The sequence below is a fragment of the Vicugna pacos genome, chromosome 3 (assembly GCF_048564905.1).
Source record: "Vicugna pacos chromosome 3, VicPac4, whole genome shotgun sequence".
NCBI classification, from domain to species: Eukaryota; Metazoa; Chordata; class Mammalia; order Artiodactyla; family Camelidae; genus Vicugna; species Vicugna pacos.
This window is the reverse complement of record NC_132989.1, coordinates 995,315-1,020,435: the sequence shown is the minus strand read 5'-3', so window position 1 is coordinate 1,020,435 and position 25,121 is coordinate 995,315. Positions and strand designations below refer to the sequence as shown.

The 25,121-nt window shown below is 35.0% G+C and overlaps 1 protein-coding gene and 1 pseudogene across 1 annotated transcript; both read left to right on the top strand.

Annotated features, from left to right (window-relative positions):
• The first annotated feature begins 3,051 nt into the window (after positions 1-3,051).
• Positions 3,052-3,613, top strand: LOC140689237 (ras-related protein Rap-1A pseudogene; annotated as a pseudogene).
• Positions 3,614-6,979: 3,366 nt separating this feature from the next.
• Positions 6,980-10,982, top strand: LOC140690288 (olfactory receptor 2T12-like). The gene is made up of 2 exons (XM_072951996.1): positions 6,980-7,059; positions 10,025-10,982. Exons 1-2 carry the CDS (start codon positions 6,980-6,982, stop codon positions 10,980-10,982), a joined length of 1,038 nt encoding a protein of 345 aa, XP_072808097.1.
• Positions 10,983-25,121: the final 14,139 nt, after the last annotated feature.

Sequence of the window (25,121 nt, the reverse complement as noted above, 5' to 3'; positions counted from 1 at the left end):
TATATTTACTTATACATCAACATATTTATCTGAATTTATAAAATATATATAAATATGTATTAACTTCAAGGTTGTCATGCGATGCTGGCAATGTCATTGTGTTTATTTCTGGGCTTGTAGCCAGAATCACCATATGTACCATGTCAAACAGTCAGTAATCTACTCCTGTTTTATAACGGTTATTTTTAAATTTTTTGACCTTATCTAAGATAGCCAGCATCATTCTGCAATTCGTACACCCGAGGTAAACACATATCATGTGGTATTTAAGGTAATTTATCTTTTTATTTTTATATCAGATCAATTGTTTAACAATATTTTTGATTAAAGCTGCATTTCCAATAAAGTGTCGATCAAAAGTATAGTCTGTTTCCATTCTGTCTTTTCAAAAATGAATTATTTTTAATAGTTTTTAAAACAAGAGGCCATTAAATTTAGCACCCTCAACTGGATGATACGACGTATAAAGTCCTAACCAAAATATAGACATAATGCCCAGAGATGCTGGAGGTGGTGTTTTCTCAAGCATCATTTAGAAAAGAATTTTTGCGAGTCACTGTTTGTGTTCTTACTATTAAAAACAAAAAGTTTGGCTAAAAACTCCCACTAAATGTCAGCATGACAAAGTGAGTCACAGCAGAGCACAAACTTGGCCTCAGCAAGAATGAATCCAGGCTCTACCAGTTAATAAGGGTAGTAAGTACTTCAGAATAAGTACTAGCTGTGTTCATGCCCATTTCCACAGCTATCACATGAGAATCAGAATCATAATGGTACTTGTATTATATGGTTGGTATAATGTTTAAAATGTCTTAAAGTTTCTGAAGCATTTAAAAGTTATGCAGTTAGTGTAAAATGTTCCCATAATTCCAAAAGATCCTTAATATTTTTTTATCAAGTTTGGCGGGGTGGGTGGACGGGACTGTAACTGAGAAGAAAACCAAATTGTAAAAATTATATACTGCCTTTGAAAGGCAGCTATAGCTTATTTTTCAATGATTCGGTATTTGGGATTATTCACGGAGGTCCGGAGAAGAAGGGAGTGTAGGAATTCTCATGGCCTCTGAGGCTGAATTCTTGACTTCAGTTGGAGCAGGACCAGTGGAAGAGAAGGGAGACAGAGCTGCCCGGAGCAACGCGGAAGGTTGGTCTTATTTACCTCATGGTTGACTGTGGTAACAGGTCCACCTGGGTGGAAGGAGTGGAAGGAAAGGGTGGAAGCTGTGGCCCCCGAAAAGGCTGTGATACTTGGCATGTCCACGGCACCACAGAGCCACCAGGCTCTTCCCTGGACCTACAGTCCCCTCCTAGCTGAGCACAGGAGGTCGGGGACCCCTCTGAGGCCATCTCTGTTGGAGAATCCCTCAGGGACCAAAAACACATTTGATCTTTCTGGCCAGAGGCATCTGGTTTAAAGCGGATATTCTGGGTTGGCCCTTCATTTTTAAAGGCCCCATCTATGAGAATTTGCCTCTTTAGGGATGACATTGGGAACATACTGGGACCCCCCCACCCCCCAGCTTTCAGACTGTGTCCTTGCGATGGGCCTGTCAGCACTCAGGCCCAGGATTTACCACAGGAAAAGGGCTGCATCAGACTGGATGCTCTGAAAGGAAACAGGGATTCGGTGAAATGTGGAAGAGAAAAACCTTGGGCATTAAGGTGAAAAGATGCCGCTAAGGTTGTTGGGCCCTGGATGTGGGGGTGCTGTGTCTTTAGGTTTAAAGCCTCCTGTGGTTTTCAGTGAACAAGTATCTGGGCAGCAGAAAACACAAAGCCCCATTTTTCAGTATGGAGATTCCTCAAAAGACTAAAAATAGACTTACCATATGATCCAGCAATCCTACTCCTGGGCGCTACCCAGGGGGAACCTTATACCCAGAGGCAAATTTAATTCAAAAAGACACCTGCACCCAGTGTTCACAACAGCACTATTTACAATAGCCAAGACATGGAAACAACCTAAAAGTCCATCAATAGATGACTGGATAAAGAAATTGCAGTATACTTATACAATAGAATACTACTCAGCCATAAAAAATGATAAAAAATGCCATTTGCAGCAACATGGATGGACCTGGAGATTGTCATTCTAAGTGAAGTAAGACAGAAAGAGAAAGAACAATATCATATGATATCACTCACATGTGGAATCTAAAAAGAAAAACAGAAACAAACTCAGACATAGAATACAGACTTGTGGTTGCTGGGGAAGGGGAGTGGGAAGGGGTAAACTGGGAGTTTGAGATTTGTAGATACTGACAGGTATATACAGAATAGATAAACAAGTTTATACTGTATAGCACAGGGAAATATATTCAATATCTTGTTAGTACCTCACAGTGAAAAAGAATATGAAAATGACTACATGTATATTCATATATGACTGAAGCATTGTGCTGCACACCAGAACTGACACAACACTGTAAATTAACTGTACCTCAATAAAAAAAATTGACTATACCTCAATAAAAAAGAAGCCCCATTTTTGCTTTGTCTTCTAGTCAGAAAAATGCAATTCCATTCTTAATTCTAGTCCACATGTAGCTTTATCAGGATGTGCTGATGGTAAATTATTTTCCCTGAAAGATATTTTGCTGAAAATATCACATACTGCCTTGATTACAATATTGATCACTCTTAGGTTGGATATAATCTAAGAATTTATGTAAAAATTTGTCTTATTAAAGCCAGAAACAGCATTTACTATCAATACATAATGTAGATTAATATGTGTGTTAATGGGGACATGAGCTTGTTAACATACACATACTTAGACCTGTACATACACACATGATGTGAACCATATTGCAGTAGCACAGCCATGAAGTACTTACTAGCATAGATTCTAATTATAAAATTATAAATGCTGTTCCAGAACTATGAACCTCAGGGTCCCGACCAGAAATTTATATCCTATATAAAATAGTTATTTTAAAAACATGATTCAGGCCACTGCTGCCATGGCCCAGAGGAGGGAAGAGGAGGGGGAGAAGATGGAGGAGGCACCGGTCGGATGTGGGGATTGTCAATATTGAAACCGATCATGTTATGCGTGAGTACCAACTAGTGGTCCTTGCTTGGTTCAGGAGACGTGGGGAAGTCTGCTCTGACAATTCAGTTTGTTCATGGAATTTTTGTTGGAAAATATGACCCAACAATAGAAGATTCCTGCAAAAAGCAAGTTGAAGTAGACTGCCAACAGCCTATGCTTGAAATCCTGGACACAGCGGGAACAGAGTGAGTACAGCAATGAGGGATTTGTATATGAAGAATGGACAAGGGACAAGGGTTTGCACTAGTATATTCTGTTACAGCTCAGTCCCCGTTTAATGACTTACAGGACCTGAGGGAACAGATTGTATGGGTTAAGGACACAGAAGATGTTCCAGTGATTTGGGTTGGCAATAAACGTGACCTGGAAGGTGAGTGAGCAGCTGGCAAAGAACAGAGTCAGAATGTAGCAACAGTGGTGTAACTGTGCCTCTTTAGAATCTTCTGCAAAGTCAAATATCAGCATTAATGAGGTATTTTATGACCTGATCAGACAGATAAACAGAAAACACCAGTGGAAAAGAAGAAGCCTAAGAAGAAATTGTGTCTGTTCCTTTAGACCCGCAGTACGCAGCAGCTCTGATTACAGGAATGAAGAATGTTGCCTGATTGGAAAGTGCTTGCAGTCCAGCCTTCAAACAATAATCTGAAGAGGCTTCTCCTGTTTTATACATTATGTGAAGAATTTAGATCTTATATTGATTGGTTTGCACAAGTTCCCTGGAGAAAAAATTTGCTCTGTGCCTATCTCTTGGAAAAAGAAGACAATAGTATTTTTCCTTTGCAATAGCAGTTATAACAGATGTGAAAATAAATATACTTGACTCTAATATGATTATATGAAAGTGTATGGATGCACTATCATCAAATGATTTTATATTGACCTTTTTAATCATGATTCCTCCCTGTCTAGCATTAAAAAGTTGAACCATTTTACTTTATATCTGTAATGATATAGATGATGAAATGTCCCCTCAAACTCCTTGCAGCAGATAACTTTTTTGAGTCATTGACTTCATTTTATATTTAAAAAATTATGAAGCATCATTCGGTCATTGCATTTAATTAAAATTGTGCATATGCTTTGGGAAAATGGGTCTTGTATAGAGAAAAAACTGAGATAACTGGTTTCTATGGCTTTCAAAGCTAAAATATGTAATATACTAAACCAGCTCTACAAAAAAAAAGATTTCAAGTTTGTATCTTTTCCCCAAATTGTGACCTTCAAAGCAGCCTCAGATTGCTCTTAACAATTTGCAGAACATACAGAAACTTTTCCTTCCTCTCCATCTACTCTTGTAACACTTTGACTACCTGACATGTTTATATCTGTTTCACCTGGTGTCTGTCTGCCCTCACCCCCAGGAGACTGGAAGCCCTGTGAGAGCAGGGATTTCCTTTTATTGATCTCTGTAATCCGGCACCTACCACAGTGCAGTGTCTTGCATGTAGAAACACAGACAATATTTCTCAGGTGACCAAAATCTGAAAGTTGAACCAAGCGGGTGTCACTGACACTTCGTACGTCTTGTTGAGCTGGAGAAGGACACAACCATGTTTCCAGTGTTTCTATGCAGTGAAATTTTGTACCTTATTTTGTTTGCATTTTTGTCTTAACCCATATTGCTGTTTGTTAAATAGTTTGTTAAAGAGTTTTCTACCATAAACACTGAGGCCAGAAGTTTTGGGGAAAAAAAAACACAACAAACAAAAACAAAAATATTATAGGCTGCTCTTTTTTAATCTTTATAATAAGCCATAATTATTAATATAGCATTATTTTGACTTCTGTGAGTCATTCTAGCAAATCTAGCAAATCATTGGACGTAAAAAGGGGGTCATTGGAACACTTGATTTTGTAATCAAGTCAGGCAAACGTGTGGGTAATCTCAAAACCCACTATTTGTGACTAGAATCTGGAGTAGGGGCAGGCCCTTGGGATTGAGCCCTTAAACCTGTGGGGTTTACCTGAACTCCAGGTAGTGTCAGAATTGAAATGAATTGTAGGCGACACCCAGTTGGTTTTGGAGACAAGAAGAAACAGTGTTGGAAAATACATCACACATTTGAAGTGAGGAGGAAGGAAAATCATCGCTTGTGTTGTTTTTGTTTTCAGTTAGGGTAAAGCTGGTTGATTTCTTACTTCATTACTGGACAGAAATTATTTGCATCTGTACTGGATACAAATATACACGTTCACATGCAACTTCACAGATCCTGGGCCCTAAATAGTAGTAAATAGTAAGTCAAACACAGATGCATTCATCTAGAGAGCTAAGTAATCTTTGTGCAAGCTTCTTAAACATGCAATGCTCCAGGATAATATTGAAAGGACGGGCTCTTCTGCCTTTGCCTTATTTTCTGTTATAGATAATTTTCATAACATTTGGGTTGGAATCAACACAAGCTTTGCTTTAGAGATTTTTTTTCCATTTGAAATAGTCACAATGATAGTAAGAATGAACACTGATATGGAATTGACAATGGGCCAGATACCCTTCCAGATCGTTTATCACTATTTCATTTAATTCTTCTAATAATGCTACAAAGTTAGGAATGCTGTGCATATTTCATAGGAGGGAAACACAAAGTTTAGTCATAATGGTAATATCATGAAATGGGTAAGGAATAGAAACAGGGTGTAACACACACACACACACACACACAGAATTTGGGATCGATGAGTTCATAGGCTGTCAAAGCACGGACATCCAGTTCATGATAGAGTTAACGTTCACCTTGTAAATGAATTATTTAAGGAAATGTTTTTCAAGCCCTTCAGGTGATTCAGATGTCCACTAAAGTTTGAGAACCACAAAACTAAGGAGATTTAAAGATGAATTCTTCCACTCTGCTATCTCAGAAGAATTAAAATATTAATATTATTTGCATTCCTGTAAAATGCAAACGTTCATAAATCAATGGTCTGTTTTTTTTTGAAGATTAAATAAAGTGCATGTAAAATACTGAGCATATTGCTGGCATGTAGAGATGTTTAATAAATAAAGTTTATCAGTTTTATCACCACACAGTTAAGAATAGTAAACAGTCTATCTATTTCAGGCAACTCAGTCACATTTATTCAGTTCAACAAGTGGAATTCTAGATTTTGCCTTTGACCATTCCTTGTATTAGCTAGCTAGCTATTTGTTTGCTTGTTTATTTATTTTTGTTGAGTTTCTCATATTGGCTCTTGACCTTAACAGTGTCCCTTTGCTTCACCTTCCCATTCAGGGTTCTTTGCTTTTAGAAAAACCTAGGAGACAAATTAGTTCACTATACATATCATTTATTCTAAAGAAACATTTAAATCTGAGCTGCCTTGCTAAAGACGATTTGCCTTTGACAGTGTCATTACTCGAGGGAAGGCATTTGGTAGATGTAGGAAACTTTAAGTAGTCACATAGGACTTCTAAATAAATATGGCAGGAGGCCAGGGGCAGAGAGCAGGATCCCCAACACTGATGTAAGCAAACATTCACAGTCAACCTATCAGAAAGATCCAGTAGCATATATACGCCTCATGACTTATGACTCTACTATGGAGGTGAGTCTAACTTGTTTAAAAATCATTTATCCATTTTTTTAGGAAGCCATTTCAAATTATTTACATTTGTTACATGATTGTTATTTTTCATGTGAATTTTGAGTTTCAGAGTAAACCTCTATAAAATTTCACCCAGAGATGACAAAAAATACAAGGCTCTCTATTTTCCACATCTATTCTGAAAATGTAAGATGTGGGCTGTGTCCAGGCAGGATCAGTGAACTAAAAAATCCTTTTGAATAAGCAGTCAACTCACTCAAATTACCGAGTTCGTATTAGTGGAATTTTTTTTCACTGACCAGTAGCGCTGTTTCAAGGAATGAAGCATGCCGTGTTAATATCTGGTGGCCATATGTCACCTTCCTTGTGCAGGGCAGGATGGCAGAAGGAAGAGAAAAGGAGGGCCTGAAAGGAAGCTCCCGAAATTTCACGGCGATGGTCTCTACTTGTGTTTACAAGTAAGTGCGGATGTGGGGGAGACTATGATCAATTTCTGTAACAGCATCAGAAAGGGCACACTTTTGAGGTTAACAGACACAGAGTTTCTGAAATCTTTCCCAAACAAAGAGCACAGAATAAGTAAAAAAGAATTGCAGGCAAGATATACTGTTAGTCTAAAGATAATGAAACAGAGCCTCCTTTTCTCTTGCGGAAGGATATACATCTAGAAAGTTATCCATCACTTATTTCTGGAGGGGAAAAATTTCTCCCAGGTGTGGAGTATATATATATATAGCTTTAAAAATGTTTCACTCACTTTTAGTTACTCTCTTTAATAGGCTAGAATTAATTTGGTCCACAATTGACCTAAAAAAAGCTACTTATAAGCATATGTCCACAGTCTCATAATTTGCCGAGTTAACGTAGCTGTTCAGTTAAGAGCTAAACATTTCACTTAGCAAGTAAATGAGTTTACAAATCCATAATGCCAAAAAACCCCTTTATTTAAAATGTTTTATATGATATTTAGTTTAAAAAGATCAAACTGCTTGTCTATATATCCGACAAAAGAATTATGTAATATATTTAAACTGACCTTTTAATTAATTTATCTGTTATTCTGAGATGTCGAATTTATTACAACATATACGTCACAATTTTTCACAGCAGATGAGGATATTATAGATTTATTTATTTATTTATTTACTACATTTTCATTTTAAACGTTCATAGTTCCAAATTTTATTCTTATTTCATTTAAACACACACATGTGCGCGCATGTGATGTGTGTGTTTCTCTATCATTTCTCTATTTGCCTTAGAATTTCACCTTCATGTCGCCAGAGCATTCAGTCAAAAAATCAAATTGACATTTTCTGCTATGACTTCCTAGCTCCTGTTTATGTGAAAAAAGAAAAAAAAAACTCAATGGCAACAAATGATCTGGATAGATATATTAAAATGAAAAAAATCTTGTTTGAATGTGCAAAATGATGTGGGAAATCATCTCAAAACTCTTCCGTGCACAAAACATCTTTTATTTGTTTGAGAAATCTCTTCAGGAGGTATATAATTTTAAACAGGCTAGTAAACTTAAACAAAATAAAGCCAAGTTACATAAATGATTCATCACATACATAGAAAATGACAGAATGATTCTTAAACCAGGACTTCTGTATTCCAAGTCTCATGTTCTTCATCCACACATCCCTTCATCAGTAAGATGAGTCTGAAGGTTGTTTAAAGTTATACTGGAGGAAGTAGGAGCCTGTGGGTCAGAAGTCAGGGGGTGGGGGCGGTAATAAGGTCTCTTAAATAGTTTGTAAAACAAGGGGCTGCACATACTAGGTAAAAAGTATTTGGGAGAACAAGGCTTAGCAATGCGTTGACAGGGTAAAGTAGACTGCCCGTTTTTTTCTGGTTTCCAGTGCTAAAGCAAGTCTTTGAAAGATGCTGGTGTGTTTTTTTTTTATCAGTTTAAATGTGAGTGATAGACCGTTAGCAGGTGGTTTAAAGAGACTGCTGATGTGTGAGGTCGCTCTGCAAGAGGTGAGCCCTGTCTGCCACCTAATTTTTATAGCATTAAGGTATTCACAAGATCAAACTGTTTAGACTTAAAGGCATCATCACTATCTCTTTCTGCAACAATCCATAACCAGACAAATTCTAGACAGCAGGCTCAGAAACCATTGTGTCTCTAAAGCTTTGGGTAAAGCTTTTGGACTGTCCACTATCTATAAACATGTATATTTATAAAAGTGACACATTTGTGCATTTTTCTGTTAATAAAAGAGGAGAATTGGCCCCTTGCTGCTATGTGCTCTTCTGTTCTTTATAAGTTTACAAGTTTTGTTCTTAGTATGGAGTTTGAAATTGATGAACACTAAAAAACTTACTTCTATTTTGTGTATAGCAGCTTTCAATCCACAAACTCTTCCTCATAAGCTGCACTCATTTCTGTGAGCTCAGTGATTTCCATTGTGTTTCCTAAGAAGATGGTTTGGTTTTGTTGAATATGAAAATGTCTCTCCAAAAGACAAGCCACCCATCTGAACTTAGATGTTTTTAAAATAAAGTGGTTTTTTTTCTTTCCAAATATATTTGTGCTTTGTGATAGCAATGATGCTTCACGGTAATGAAATGGTTTTAAAATTGCTTCTTTATCCTTTTGGTCACTTTACTCCTCATTATACTTCTGGCTGGTCTCTCCAAGCATTTACTGACATCACAGATCCTCTTGTGCTTCGCTTTCACACTTGCCTGGTCATTTGAAGTCTCAGTGACAGTGTACATTGGGGTGAAATGAAGCCCGTGGCACGTCCCCAAGCCTTAGTAAGCTGGGGAAATGTTTCTAGTTCATTCTGAGTGTTTGTTTCATAGTAGGGAGTAATGAACTAAGGAATATCTCCATTTTAAAAATCATAAATAAAAATACTGAGAGAGAAAAAAGCCATTTGCATCAATTATTGAAGATACATATCCTTCAATGTAGAAACTTTGTTTCACTCATGCTCATCTGTTCCATTTCGTGGTCCTTGTAGCCCCATGGTAGGATGACTCCAATTTCTTATAATTTAAAAAAAAAAGGAACTAATGTTACAATTTTGAAAACTTGGGAAAAAATCATCTGTGATTCAAACAATATAAACGACAAACTGCTATATGAGTCTTATTTTCTTCAACTGATTAATTTGCTTTCAGTACCCATAGTAAGAGCATAATAATAATATAAATAATAAAAATAAATAATAGTCAAAGTAACAATTTACAACTATTTAGTTCTTGACAGTTTTTTTCTGCTTTTGATCCACTTTGATCTGTTATCTCAATCAATCAACATACTGATGTGTAAAGGTGTGGTACAGCTTGACCTTACTTAAAACATTGCGAAGTTCTCATACTTAGTACACATCGAAGTTATGAAGTCAAACTAAGATTGTTTGATGCTAATAGCCCCTTCTGTCTCTATTTTTCCATTTGCAGTCTTACATCAGGAGAAATCTTGGAGAGGAGAAACACAACTTCATACTTCATTCTCCTAGGAATCTTTAAGCACACCAGATCCCACCTCTTTCTGTTCATGGTGGTGCTTACCATGGCCATTGCTTCCTTGATGGGCAACGCCCTCATGCTTCTCCTGATTCACCTGGACTCCCGGCTCCACAGGCCCATGTACTTCCTCCTGAGCCAACTCTCCCTCATGGACCTGATGCTGGTGTGCACCATCGTGCCCAAAATGGCTGCTGACTACCTGACCTGCAACAAAGTCATCTCCTCTACTGGCTGTGGGTTGCAGATCTTTGTCTCGCTCACACTGGATGGTGGCGAGGGTTTTCTCTTAGCAGCCATGTCCTATGACCGCTATGTGGCTGTTTGCCACCCACTGAGATACACTGTACTCTTGAGCCGGCGATTATGTTTGCAGATGACTCTGGCGTCTTGGTTCCTGGGGGTGGCTGATGGGCTCATGCAGGCTGCTGCCGTCCTGAGCTTCCCATTTTGCGGTGCTCGTGAGATCGACCATTTCTTCTGCGAGGCCCCCATGCTGGTGCGTTTGGCTTGTGCTGACACGTCTGTCTTTGAGGACGTCATGTACATGTGCTGTGTGCTGATGCTCCTGGTCCCCCTTTCCCTCATCCTGACTTCCTATGGCCTCATCCTCGCTGCCGTTCTCCAGATGCGTTCTAACGAAGCCCGCAAGAAGGCTTGTGCCACCTGCTCCTCACATCTGTCCGTGGTGGGACTCTTTTATGGAGCTGCCATTTTTATCTACATGAGACCCAAATCCTACAGGTCAGCGAACCACGATAAGGTGGTGTCAACATTCTATACGATCTTCACCCCTGTGCTGAACCCCCTCATCTACAGTCTGAGGAACAGTGAGGTCAAGGAAGCCTTGAAAAAGTGGCTGGGAAAGTGTACAAACTTCAGATGCCAGTAGACTTAGTCCCATGACTCTAGGTTATCTAGTGTCAATTGAGTTTAAGTTCCAGAAGCCATTAACATTCTAAACATTATGATTATCACTTACTTAGCAATACATGAAGAGAAAGTTAAGTTCGTTGATTGGTGTAATAGGAAGTTAATAGTTGAGTCTATCATACTGAGAGAGACTGTTTCTGGAGCATTTACGCTATTTGCTATGCTTCACACTAAGCAATTTTTATAAATTATTTTGTACCTTCAAACAACCATGTAAGTATTTTGACTTGTACTTTCTAAATAAGGAAATGGAAAAATAGAATGTTAAATATTATTTCCAATATCACACAGTGTATAAATGTTAAAATGTGACTCCAGAGCTTGTCCCCTAAACTGGTATATTTTATTTGTGTCTGGTAATTTATTCTGAACACTGTGTTCCTATGTCCCTTGCTCCATGCATTTCTGAGAACTAAATATAGGGATTCCACCAAGAACAAATGATGACACTGCTCTTTAACTATAATTTAAAATGCAGGCTCTTGGCAAAGGGGAACTTGCACAACTTAAACATATGTTATATTGTTGCTTTTTTAAAAAAGACTCCTCCACAGACTTTTGCTTGGTGTTTGAAGGCAATCTTTTCAGTGCATACAACTTTTCATTTAAGTAATACGCAGGATCTAATTGCAATTTCAATGGCTAATCCATTTTAAAGTACACCACAACCAGTATCTTTCTTGAAACTGTGTCTGTGATGTTTAAAGGTTATGTTAACTTATGATGGATGTAGGTCCATGGATATGAACTCAGATGTAGAAACATGCTTAGTCTTAACAGAACACCTGACAATAATGAGTTATCAAAGCTGAGTAAGATTCAACCATCTGTCCCTTAAAAGTTTTGTGGAACACTTTACATCGGCAAATGTGCAGATGACTAAGCTATTTCTCATGCAAAATACAAGGCACTCCTTAAGGGCTGGGGAACAGGACTGCTTCCTCTGTCTGTTAGGTGACATTGCAAAACCAGGCAGATATGACACAAAGCTTGGTCATCAAAGCCAAATGGTAATCAGAAACTGCAGAAGCTGGCTTAGAGAATTTTGTGATTGGGTCCAAATTGACTTCAGTTGCAACACACTTAAGAAATAACATAAAAAAAGAAAGAATTTCAGATAGAGCTTCCAGGGAGAATGACTCTCCAGTACAAACGTCTGAGAGCTAAATTGCCGTATCAATTTCACCTCAAATATTTTAGAGCAATGTAGGTAATTTTCAGCTTTATGTAGAGATGCAAATACCAATTTTGAATGTGTGTTTATAATAGTACCTTAACCAGTGCAAGTAGATCCTGGGCCCATGTCCAGAGAAATTATTCAGGAAACGCTACACTCTTGGGACGAACTGATGTCAGGAGACAGTCATCTGTTCAACACTAACAATTTGTTTGCTTATTATTCTCTTCACCCAGTATTAGGATAAAATAAAAGAAGCATAATTGCTGATATTCTGTCAGTTATGCTCAAAATGTTTTCTTCTCTTAAGATGGATGATACTGATCAAAGTAAATGTAATCATGGAAAGTTAATTGTTTGTGCCAGATTTATTTACCATCAGAAAGGTAAATTCTAGAATGCATCACTTAGAGAGTCATATATTAAGCCCATAAATATTGCTCAGGATGAACTATTTCTGCAAGACTTTTATAGGAGGAAACACAAACAAAAAATAGCCACAGAATTATTATCTCCAGGCAAATGTAAAACATTAATAAAAATTTATCAGATATCTGGGAAAAGAGCAACACATTTAAAATGACATTACAGACTAGTAATGTGAGCATAGTGAAATTAAATATGAAATCGACAATAAAGAGGATCATTTTGAAATAGTTTTCAAAATTATATGTGTCCATCTCTTGATTACTTTTGGGAGTTTTATTCTTAGTTGCTTAATAAAGGTTTATGTAAAATCTTTATATGTCTTTAAATAATATACTATGTCTAGAAATAAAGTATCATGTAGAGGAAATATGCACAAAGGCATGAATAGAAAGAAGAGTTTAACTGGGGAGTTACTTTGAATATATCATCATCAAATTATAATTTTTTTATATATATTTTTTAGTTGATACAGTTCTTAGTTAATGCTGTTAAGATAAATCTCAAGAGTACAGTTTGATGAATATTACATGTGTATATGCCTATGTAACTATGATGAATATCAAGATTTAGAATATTTCTAGTACCCTGAAGTCTTCCTTTTGCTTCCTTCCAATCAATACCTCCAGAAAGGCTATTCTAAAATATCACTGTTAATTATGCTATACTTCATTTGCTCAATACTATGAAGGTTCGTGTAAATTGTATTTTGATTCCATATGATAATTTTTTCATTGTATTAATATACTACATGTATTTATTAATTGTGCTTCTGTGAGGATTTGAATTGTTTCCAGTTTGGGACTACTGTAAATTAAACGGCTGCAAACACTTCCGTAGTTGTCATTTAATAAACTCAACTTTCATTTCGGTTTAGTGCATCGGCCACAGTGGAATTATTGTTTCATCAGTTATAAGAATGTTGAGCTGTACTAGAGAATGCTCAAATTTCCCAAGGTTTTTATGTCAACTTTTGCCTTATTGGCGATGCTCAGTTGAGAACTGAGAATGCCAATTGTTCCACATCCTCACCAGCAAGTGGTATTGTCAGTCCTTTTCATTTTAATCTTTATGATGAGTAGTTTCCCATTGTAGTTTTAATTTCTCTTTTTCAGAAGGTCAGTGATCTGTACTACATTTTTATATGCTTATCAGACACTGGTTAGCAAGTATATGCAAGTGTTTGCCATTATTTTTTAGGTTGGGAAGGGAGAGCTAGCTCTCTTTTCTTACTGATTTGTTAGGAAATCTATATATTTTGGATACCAATCTTTGTCCGGTATATGTACTGCAAACCTCTTCCTGTGTGCAGCTTGTGCTTTCCCTTCTACTGGTGAGCAGAAAAATTTTAACTTTTATGAGGATGACTTTATCAATTATTTATGTCATGGTTTTACTTTCGGTCTAGTTTAACAAATAGTTGCCTATACAAATTCACAAAGATGTCCTACCATTTTAGTTCTTTAATTCTTACCAAATTATTTTTTCAATGTGTTGTGTCAAAGTACTCCAAATTGACCCCGAATTGCTAATATAAAAACTTTCTGTGGCAGCTTTGTTATAAATCAGGCATCTGTATGGGGCCATTAATGGGCCGGCTGGTTTTCCCTTTGTCTGCTTTTTTATTCTTGTGCAAATACCACATTGTGTTAATTTCTGTAATCTGATAAATTCTGATATTAAGTTGTATAAGTATCCAGTAATTTTATTTCTTTTTATCTTCTTCTTTTTCTATTTTTGAGATTTTGCGTTCCTGTATAAATTTTATTTAATATTTGACCCAGATTTACTGAGATATAATTCACGCATGACATTGTGCGCTTTTAAGGTATACAGAATGGTTTCATATATTTAAATATTGTGAAATGATTACCACACTAAAATCTGTTAAAACATGCATCACCTCATATAGTTACCTTTTGTGTATATCTGTATCTTTATGTGTGTGTTGTGAGAATATTTAAGATTTACTCTCTTAACAATCTTCAAGTATACAATACTATCTCTTTAAGTATAGTCATCATATTTTACACTAGATCCACATAACTTACTCATCTTATAACTGGAAGTTTGTACCCTTTGACCAACAAAATTTCCCCCCGCTTCCAGTCCCCACTAACCACCAATATGTTTCTGTAAGTTCATCTCTTTGAATTTTCACATATACATGAAATCATACTGTATTTTTTCTTGTTGGGTTTGACTTTTCATTTAGCATAAAGCCCACAAAGTCGATAAATGTAGTCACAAATGGCAGGGCTGCCTTCTTTATGATGGCTTAATAATATTTCATTTTATCTATGTACCAAATTTTCTCTGTTCATTCACCATGGACAGAAACTTAGGTTTTTTCCAGGTGTTCGCTGTTGTGAATAGTGCTGCAATGAACATGAGAGTGCAGCTATCTCCTGAAGGTCTCGATTTTATTTCCTTTGGATATATACCCTAAGGTGGATTTCTGGATCATAGGGTGGTTCTATATTTAGTTATTTGAGGAATCTCCATGCTGTTCTCCATAGTGACTGTCCCAATTTACAGGTACTTGCTTATATCAACAAGTGTCACCTGGTCATGTTGTATATGCCGTCCTTTTAATAAGAGGGCAAAGCTGATTTTTTGGTATTTTGTTGAGGAGTTTTCATCAATATTTATAAGAGTTACGAGCTTTTAGTTTGGGGGTCTTTTTGTTGTGTTTTTTTTGGCAGAATCTTTGTCTGGCTTTGGTATCAAGGTGATATGCTGACCTAACAGGGTAAGTTTGGAAGTGTCTCTTCCTATTCAGTTTTTTGGAAGAGGTCTAAAATGCTTGACATTAATTCTTCCTTAAACATTTGATAGAATTCAACACGATGCCACTTGGTGCTGGGATTTTCTTTGTTGAGAAGTTTTAAATTACTGATTTACTGATTCAATCTTCTTTCTAATTATTGAAATGTTCAGATTTTCTTTTTGCTAAATATTCCATCTTGGTAGATCCATGTTCCTAGGAAATTCTCCATCTGTCTGTAGATTATGTAAAATTTTGGTGCACAACAGTTCATGGTTCTTTCTTATAATTATTTTTATTTCTGGTGATTGAAATTAATGACCCCACTTTCATTTCTGATATTAGTAATTTTAATTGTCTCTCATTTTTCTTTATCAGTCTAATAAAGAATTTTCAATGCTCATCTTTTAAAAGAACCAACTCTTAGTTTTGTTGATTTTCTCTGTTTTTCTATTCTTTGTTTAAATTATGACCACTCTAATATTTATTATTTCCTTTTTAATGTTAGATTTTGATTTTCTTTTTCTTGTTTTGCAGTTTCTTAGTGTGAAATTAGATTTTGATTTGAGATTTTTAATTTTGATGTAGATAATTATGTCCACAAATTTTCTTAGCACCATGTTACTGCATCCCATATAATTTTGTACATTGTGTTTTCATATTCATTTGTCTCAGGACATTTTCTAATATCCCTTGTAATTTCTTCTTTGACACATTGATTGCTTTAAACTGTGTTGATTATTTTTCATATATTTGTGAATTTTTATTTGATTTCCAATTTTATTTTATAATGGTTAGAAAAGATATTTTGAAATGTCTTAATACTTGTAAACTTTTGAAGACTTGTTATGTGGCCTAATATGTAGTCTATCCAGAAGAATATTTTATGTGCACTTAATTTAATATGTATTCAGCTTTTATTGTGTGGAGAGTTCTATTTGGTCCATATAGTTTAGAGTGACTTTCAAATCCTCTGACTTCTTTTTGAAATTTTGTCTGATTTTTCTATCCATTATTGAATGTGCGGTATTCAAGTTTCCTACTACTGTTATAGCACTTTTTGTGTCTCCTTTCAATTTTGTCAGCAGTTGCTTCATATATTATGGATCTCTTATGTTTGTTGCATATATGTTTTTAATTGTTATATCTTCCTGGTGATTTGAACTTCTCATCAAAGTGTAATGTCCTATTTATCATTTTTTAATTTAAAGTGTATTTTGTCTGATATTGGCATAGTCATCATAGGTCTCTTTTTTACTGCTTGCTTGGGTTATCCTTTCCATCCTTTCTTTTTTTTTGTCCTCAGCTCTAAAGAGAGTAGACAGCATTGGATCACTAAAACATTTTTTTTCTCCCATTCTATGCCTTTGATTTGGGAGTTTAATCCACTTACATTTAAAATAAATAGTTATAGAAAAAGAATTTTGCCATTTTTTGGTTGTATCTTTACATCTTTCAGCTGATTGGTCCTATTTTCTCCATCATTTCCTTCTCTTGTGCTGAAATTTTTGTTGTGAAACATTTTGATTCCTTTTTATTTTATTTTGGTGTATTTTATAAATATTTGCTTTGAATTTGCCATGTGGATTACATATAACATCCTAAAGTTTATAACAATCTATTTCTAATTGTTAACATGTAAGTTCAATTGCGTATAAATCTATACTCCTTTACAGTTTCATCCTCCACTTTATTATATTATTAATGTCATTAATTACATTTTATCCATTGTGTACTTGACATAAATTTATAATTATATTTTATGCACTTGTAGTCTAAATTCTGTAGAAAACTGTTTAAATGGAAATATAATCCAAAATTATAATAATACTGTTTTTTCAAAAAAAATACTTAGTCATATATTTACCTTTAGTAATAATACTGTTTTTTCAAAAAAAATACTTAGACATACATTTTAGTATGTCTTCAAGTTACCCTCTAGCATTCCTTCATTTCAACATGAAGAATTCCCTTTAGTATTTCTTTTGGGACAAGCGAATTCTCTCAGCTTCTAATTATATGCAAATATCTTAATTTCTCCCTTAATTTTAAAGTAGAGTTTTGCTGGATATAGAATTTATGTTTAACAGTTTTATGGGAGGAGGTTGTTTGACTTTATTCTTTCAGCACTTTGTATATATTATTCTATTGCCTCATGAGCTCCAAGTTTTTGAGAGAAATTGGTTCATACTCTTACGGGCAACTTTTGTATGTGACAAGTTTTTGTTTGTTAGTTTTTGTTTTTGATTTTCCTACTGTCAGATTTTCTCATCATCTTTCAACAGTTTGGTTTGTCAACAGAAATTCAATTACAACCAAGTTAAGAAGAAAAAAAGGGAATTTTATTCAAGCCAAAGTGCGGATTATAACTCTTCAGGAAACAGACTCTCAGAGAGCTCTGAGAACTGTTCCACCTGTTAGAAATTGAAGTGACATACTGATATTTTACCTACAGTTCACCAGATATACATAGTCCAGGTAAGGAAGTACTTACAGAACATCAAGTCACCATGGCCTCCTACAGAGTTGGAAAAGAATTCTATTCTCTTAAGAAGTTTCATTGCTAGCCTCAGAAGAAAGGGAAAAACATTGATCTTTATGACTGAGCACACTCTCCCCACTTTGTGGTCTGATTGATGTGTAATGAAGATGCAATTGCACATTAGGGAGGGAGGGAGAAGGCTCAGATAAACTGAGAGAATTTTATGATAAATGTTTTTGTCATGACTTAAAATGTGAATTTTATTTTATTAGATTATAATAGATTTTACATTGAATCTCTTTAAGTTTATCTCACTTGAGTTCATTGAGCTTCTGAGATTTGTAAATTTATGACGTTTCCCACATTTGGAATGATTTGGACCATTGCTTCTTTAAATAATCTATCCTCACCTTCTCTCTCTTATTCTTTTGAGGCTCCCATAATGCATATATTTTTCCTTTTGATGGTGTGCCACATCTTTTTGCTTCTGTTTACTTTTTTCTTTTTCTTTTTGTCCCTTGGGCTCCATAATTTCACGTCTAACTTTTGGTTCTTTGATTCTTCTGCCTGCTTAAGTTGGCCATTGAAATTCCATACTCAATTTTTCAGTGCATTCATTGTATTTTTCAGCTGCAGATACTCTGTTTCATTACTTATTACATTTTAGCCTTTTATTGATAAGATCATTTTCTTTTTATGCTGTTTTTCTGATTTCCTTTTGTTGTTTATTTTTCTTACCTCACTAAGCATTTGTTGTTTAAAGTCTTTTTCCATAAGTTTCATATGTGTGTTTCTTCAGGAATGATTTCTGAATATTTATGCTTTTCTTTTGAATGAGTCTTTTTTTTTTTTTGGTGTACCTTATGATTATTTTTGTCAAAAAAGGGGTCACTTGAAAAAACATCTATGTCACCTATTATTTTCAGAATGTATCTGTGCCAATGATTAGTTGAGCCTTGGTTCTGAGCCTTATAAACATCCTGAGGAGAAGGCTAAATGCTCTCTCAGTCCTTACTCAGCATGCATCTTACCTGGACCTGTGTGTGGCTTTTTATATTTTCCTGTATGTACAACTATTTTTAAATGTTTTAATTTCCCAAAGTGTTCTTTCCTTGGGGCCTTTGACAGTCTATTTTATGTCTTCACCTATAATCCTTTGCCCTAGTAATCTGTGGTTTAGTATATCTGCAATTATTTTTGAGTAGTGCTTTCTGCTTTTCCCTTCTTGATATCCCACTTAGAAAAACTTCTACCTTATATACTATACATAAATAATATACATATATAACACATTATTTACATATGTGTGTACATGTGTATGTATGTTATGGACATCTTTATTGCGATTCCTATGAATGGGCTGATTATGAACATTCTTATACAAATATTTTTATAGATATATGCTTAAATTTGTCTTGGTTAAATAACTACTTATGGAATTGGTGAATCATAGGAGGGTTTTATCAGCCACACATGAATATCTCATTTGATCTACATCTTTGTAACTGTTTGTATTTTCAGCATTTTAAAAATCCTTATTTTGAAACATACTAATGCACAGGAAGAATGGGGAAGAAAGAAGTATAGAAGAAAGAAAAGAAAAAAAGAAAGAAAAGAAGGAAGGAAGGGAGGGAGGAGGAAAAAATTGCTTCAAGAGGCAAAGCATTTATTTGGGATCATATAATTGCAATTTTAGTTAAATAGATTCAGGGAGAAACACAAATAATGACCTGATTACAGAGGAAAATGAGATTTTTTTTTAAGGAAGAGTTTATTAATTTTGACAAGCAAAGCTAGATTTCTACTTTATTGATTGGTCAAGCCAAGTGGTCATTAGGTAAATGTTTGCTTTTGTTATTCCTGTCAAAAAGATATTCTCGTTCTTGCTGATTTCTTGGAATGTTGTTAGCTTGGCCCAGTTCAAAGATTCAGAAAACAGGATCACAAAAGGGCTCCTCTGGAATGGCTGCTCCAGCTCCATTTTAAAATGTTTCCACTTTTGACATTTTTCATAAGAACAATACACACTTCGCAATGACTAATGTTCTTGAACATCTTTTCATTTAACTCTTGGCCATCCAAACACATATCCTCTTTGGCTCAGTTTTAAAATTTGAATCATTTTTCTTTTTTATTGCTGGGATTTTATTGTTTTGGGTTTAGGGATTTTTAATATAATTTGCATGAGACCATTGTCAGATACATAGTGTGAGTACTTCCTCCTCAGTCTGCTGGTGGTTTATTCATTTATTTCATTAGGTCTTTTGAATTTTATTTTATTTATTATTCTGTTTTATTTTAAGAATTGTTCTTTTGGGATCCCATCTAAGAAATCTTTGCCTATCTGTATTTTGTGATTTATTTTCAGAATTCTTATAGTTTCAGCCTTTAGATTTAGAAATATAATCCACTTTGAAATAACTTTTACATAGTTAGGTTCAAGCCTTTTTTTCTCTCCCTACGGCCATCCTGATTTTCACTGAATTAATTTGGAGTCTCTAAATTTCATCTAATTTAGTGTATTGTATTTCCTATAATCTGAGCTAATCATACAGGGCAGAAAAATATGTGCACCAAAATTCAACTCCACTTTATTATAATTAAAAAATAACCTCTTAGTAAAGTAAGAATAGAAGTAAACTTTCTTAAACTAATAAAAATGTATATGTACATATTACATATGTATAAATATATATGTGATATAAATATGTAATAGTAACAGTATACAAATTTGGAGGTTTTAACAACTCTAAATTAATCGAAAATATCAATTAAAATCAGAATCAAAGCAATTATTTGATATGAATCTTTTCTATTTAACATGGTAATAAGATACTAAACAACACAATAAAACAACAAAAATAAATTGATATACAGTCTTTGGAAATTTAAAAAAATCCTCTCATTATACCAGATTCATTAGCGTTAATAATACAAGATTGTATTTTAAAGTAAAATTTTGTGATTTTATTTAATATTGATTAAATCAATCAATTTATTTTTCGCTTGTTTTTGAATTAACCCATCTTTGACTCATTCCTTTGTATCAGGACAGCAGAGGACACTGCTGTACTGTCTTTACTTTAAAAGCTTATCATATAACTGTTAGCTATTTTCCATCAAGCATGGACTGGCTGTTGTTAGTTGGTTTTGATGTACAGTTTAGAGAGAGGACACTTTACTTCTATGAAACTCATTCCTCTGCCAGGTGTTACCATGGCAACCACACAACTTTGTTTTCTTTCAGTTTGCTAATAAAGGGTCCTTACTGATCCCTGAGAATTTCTCTAAATTACTCTAACAGATTAAGGATCCAATTAACTCACAGGTTCCAAAGGATAATGACAAAGTTTTAACTCTTGCTAATTGGGAGATTATTTAACTAGGCTCTGTGCATGTTGAATTCAGCCAATCTCATTAAAAGTTTTTTGCTACAATCCCAGAAGCCTGATTTACTGGTCTCCTGAACACTGCTCTACCAATTAGGCCTTTCCCTTTCATGCCTAGAGCACATAGTTGCCTGTGATTAGTGCCTTGCTGTCTTTGTTAGTGAACATCCCAGCCCAATGATGTAAGAGGGAAAAAAAAAAAGAATCAAAGATTCTTAATTTTTATCTAGACTTCCAACCAGTTGGAAGTGCCCTTCAACTTCTGTTTATCAGTTTCATTAAGGATATATTGAGTAACAGAAGACTCCACTATGTCTCTCAGCACATTTTAGAATGCATATAAATAAAATTATATATGTGTAAGGGATTTTATAGCAGGTCCAACATTAGGAGGGCTTGTTTGGCAATCTCCCAGTCTAGAAGATTGAGGAGATGCTGTTATTTCTAGACTCTTTTGAGTCTTAATAATTTATTATGCCAGTTTTTAAAGAAACCAAACAAGAACCCTTAGATGATCTTTTAGCCAATTATTTTATTCAGTAGAAAGTCTCTGAACTGACCTCCTCTCACAAGCACACCAAAATCACAACTATTTGCAGAACAAGGTCACTGAAAAAGACAGAACCTACCAGAAAAAATCTTCTACAACTAAATACATAAAGAAGAATACACAACTAGACAGGTAGGAGGGGTGGACTCATGATGTAAAATCAACTCCCATACCCTTGGGTGGGCAACACACAAACTGGAGAATAATTATATTGCAGATTTTCTCCCACAGGATTGAGAATGTTGAACTTCCTTTGGGCTATATAGTGTTCTTGGATTGGAAGAATGAATATTGTTAAAGTGACCACACTTCCCAAGGCATTCTACACATTCAATGCAATCCTTATGAAAATATCAATGGCATTTTTCATAGAACTAGAACAAATAATTTTTCAAGTTGTATGGAAACAAAAAAGACCCTGAATAATCAAAACAATCTTGACAAAAAACAGAACTGGAGGAATCACACGCCCTGACTTCAAACTATACAACAAAGCTATAGCAATCAAAACAGTATGGTACTGGCACAAAATGCCTCAGAGATCAATGGAACAGAATACAGAGCCCAGAAATATACCCACATACTTATGGTAAGTTACAACAAAGGAGGCAAGAATATACAACAGAGAAAAAACAGTTTCTTCAATAAGTAGTGCTGGGAAAAGTGGACAGCTATGTGTAAAAGAATTAAATTGCAACATTCTCCAATACATACATACTTACATACATTCCCTAACACTCTATACAAAAATAAACTCAAAATGGATTAAAGATTTTAATGTACGACTAGATTACTATAAAACTCCTAGAGGAAAATATAGGCAGAACACTCTCTGGCATAAATTATTGCAATCCTTTTTGGAAATATGTCCCCTAAAGGGAAAAATAAACATATGGGACCAAATTAAATTTTAAAACTTTTACTCAACAAAGGCAACCATTGACAAAATGAAAAGGCAACCTACTGAATAGGAGAAAATATTTGTAAATGATATCAGACATAAAGGGTTAATATAAAACATATATAAACTGTTCATACAACTCAACATAAAAAAAAAAAAAACCAGAGAGAGGGCCAAGATGGCGGAGCAGGACTCTGGTAGTTCACCCTCTCCCACAAACACATCAAGACTGACATCCACAGGCTCACCCAGCCAATCAGAACACCTCCTGAACTTTGACAGAACGCCATCTTCTTCTAAAGACAAAATATGCCATGAATCTGGTAGGAGAAAAGGAAAAAAGAGGAAGAAAAAGGAAAATAGTGTAGGGCTGGTCTCGTGGGGATGGAGCAGCAAAGGAGGACTAGCACTCAATTGCTGGGTCCCTCCATCTCCAACGGAGAGGCCAGCGGGATGGAGGGGGAGCCTCTGAGGCTCAGATCTGTAAGGAATAGCCCTTGACCGACAGAACCAAGTTAAAGGAGCACAAAGGGAGTATCTCACAGTGAAAAAGAATATGAAAATGAATATATGCATATTCATGTATGACTGAAAAATTGTCCTGTACACCAGAAATTGACACAACATTATAAACTGACTATAACTCAGTAAAAAAAAACTAAAAAAGAACAATAATATTTACATAAATACACTAGAGCAAATAAGAACACACAGTGGAAAAAGTTTCTGAAAGTCATGTTTCTAATAAAAGAATAGTGACTAGAATATATAAAGAACTTTTACAACTCAATAGTAAAGAAATAGCCTAATTAAAAAATGGGCAGCAAACTTAAACAGGTTATGTTTTCAAAGAAGATGTTTGGATGGCAAACTAGTGTATGAAAAGATTCTCAGTATAATTAATTACTAAGAAATTGCTAATTAAAATCACAGTGAGATACCATCATACACAAGCTGAAATGTTTAAAATTAAAAATTTGATCATACATAATGTTGGAAAGAATATGGAGCAACAGAGATTCTCTGTACTGTTAAATGGAATGCACAATGCTCAAACGACTTTGGAAAACAGATGGACAATTACTTAAAAATTTAGACATACGTATACCATATAACTTAGCCATTTCCCTCTGAGGTATTTTGGGTTTGTACACAAGTGTTCACAAATATTGTACACAGGTAATTGTAATAGCCCCAAACTGGGAATATCTAAATATCTATCAACAGGTAAATGAATAAATCGTGGTATATCTGTACAATTGAATATGCGCTCATAAATAAAAACAATAAAATTTTGATACATTCAAAAATTATTTGAAAAGTTATAAGGCTGAGTAGCAGAATGTGGACACCTACAGAGCCAAACATGGAGCTCTAGTTTTAAATGTACTTAAGAAAGATTATTGTAATCACTTCATAATATATACAAATATCAAATTATTATATTATACATCTGAATCTAATGTAATATTATATGCCAATTTTACCTCAATAGAAACAAGACAAATAGACTGTATTCATAAAATTTATAAAATGAAGAATAAAATTTGGTGGTATGGTATCTTCCTGGCAGTAGAAAGTAAAGAGAAAACAAGCAGAAATTATAAAACAAAAATAAGTGCAGAAAAGTAAACTAAAATGACACAAGAGAAAACACATTATTTTTTTTCAGGACAGAAGAAAGACCACAGTGGATGCTTGGCCAGGGTGTCTGCAAAAAAGGTTACCAGAAATTCTTTCCACTCCCATATATATGTGATTTTCCTTCATCATAGCTGAGGCTTTTCACCTCTTAATGAGTCTTTTAACTTGCATTTACCAAAAGAATGTGGCAGAAGTAAATCAGTCTCAATTCTGGGCCAAGTCCTTTGGAAGGGTGGTATGTTCCACATACATTCTCACTGAGCCCTGAGTTACCTCATAAAGAAGTCCAGCGACCAGAGTGGTCATAAAAAGTGAATTCTGGGCATTTTCTATTTGGTAGGTGTTGCAGCCATCCATCCAAGACATGAGGAATTTTAGTAAATGCCTCTTAGACGTTCCAGCCTGTTTTATTGCCCTAGCCAACGTCGACTGAAGGGTAAATGACTCTGACCCAGCTGAATACGGTCCATTTACCAAACCTCAGAACCATAAGTAATAAATAATTGTCCTAAGCCACTACATTTTATGGGGCTTTTCCACAGAAACATAAAGTTAAATAGAAGGCAAGCAGGATAAGTTAACATACATACATGCATGCACATGCGAAGACACAAGCATATATCATAATGCATTATATGAACATAATGATGGAAAGAAAATGCTCAAATACATTTGTGACATGGTGGGTGGTGAAATTTCCTCCAAAAAAGAGTAAAATCCATATTTAAATGAAACTTTTTACTAGCAATGTAGAATGTAGGG

What these genes read in the sequence shown, in the direction of transcription:
- LOC140690288 (XM_072951996.1), top strand. Translation starts at nt 6,980, where the DNA reads ATGGCAGAAGGAAGAGAAAAGGAGGGCCTGAAAGGAAGCTCCCGAAAT. An exon ending in GTCTCTACTTGTGTTTACAA is followed by an intron (nt 7,060 to 10,024) that starts GTAAGTGCGGAT and finishes TTCCATTTGCAG; the next exon opens with TCTTACATCAGGAGAAATCT.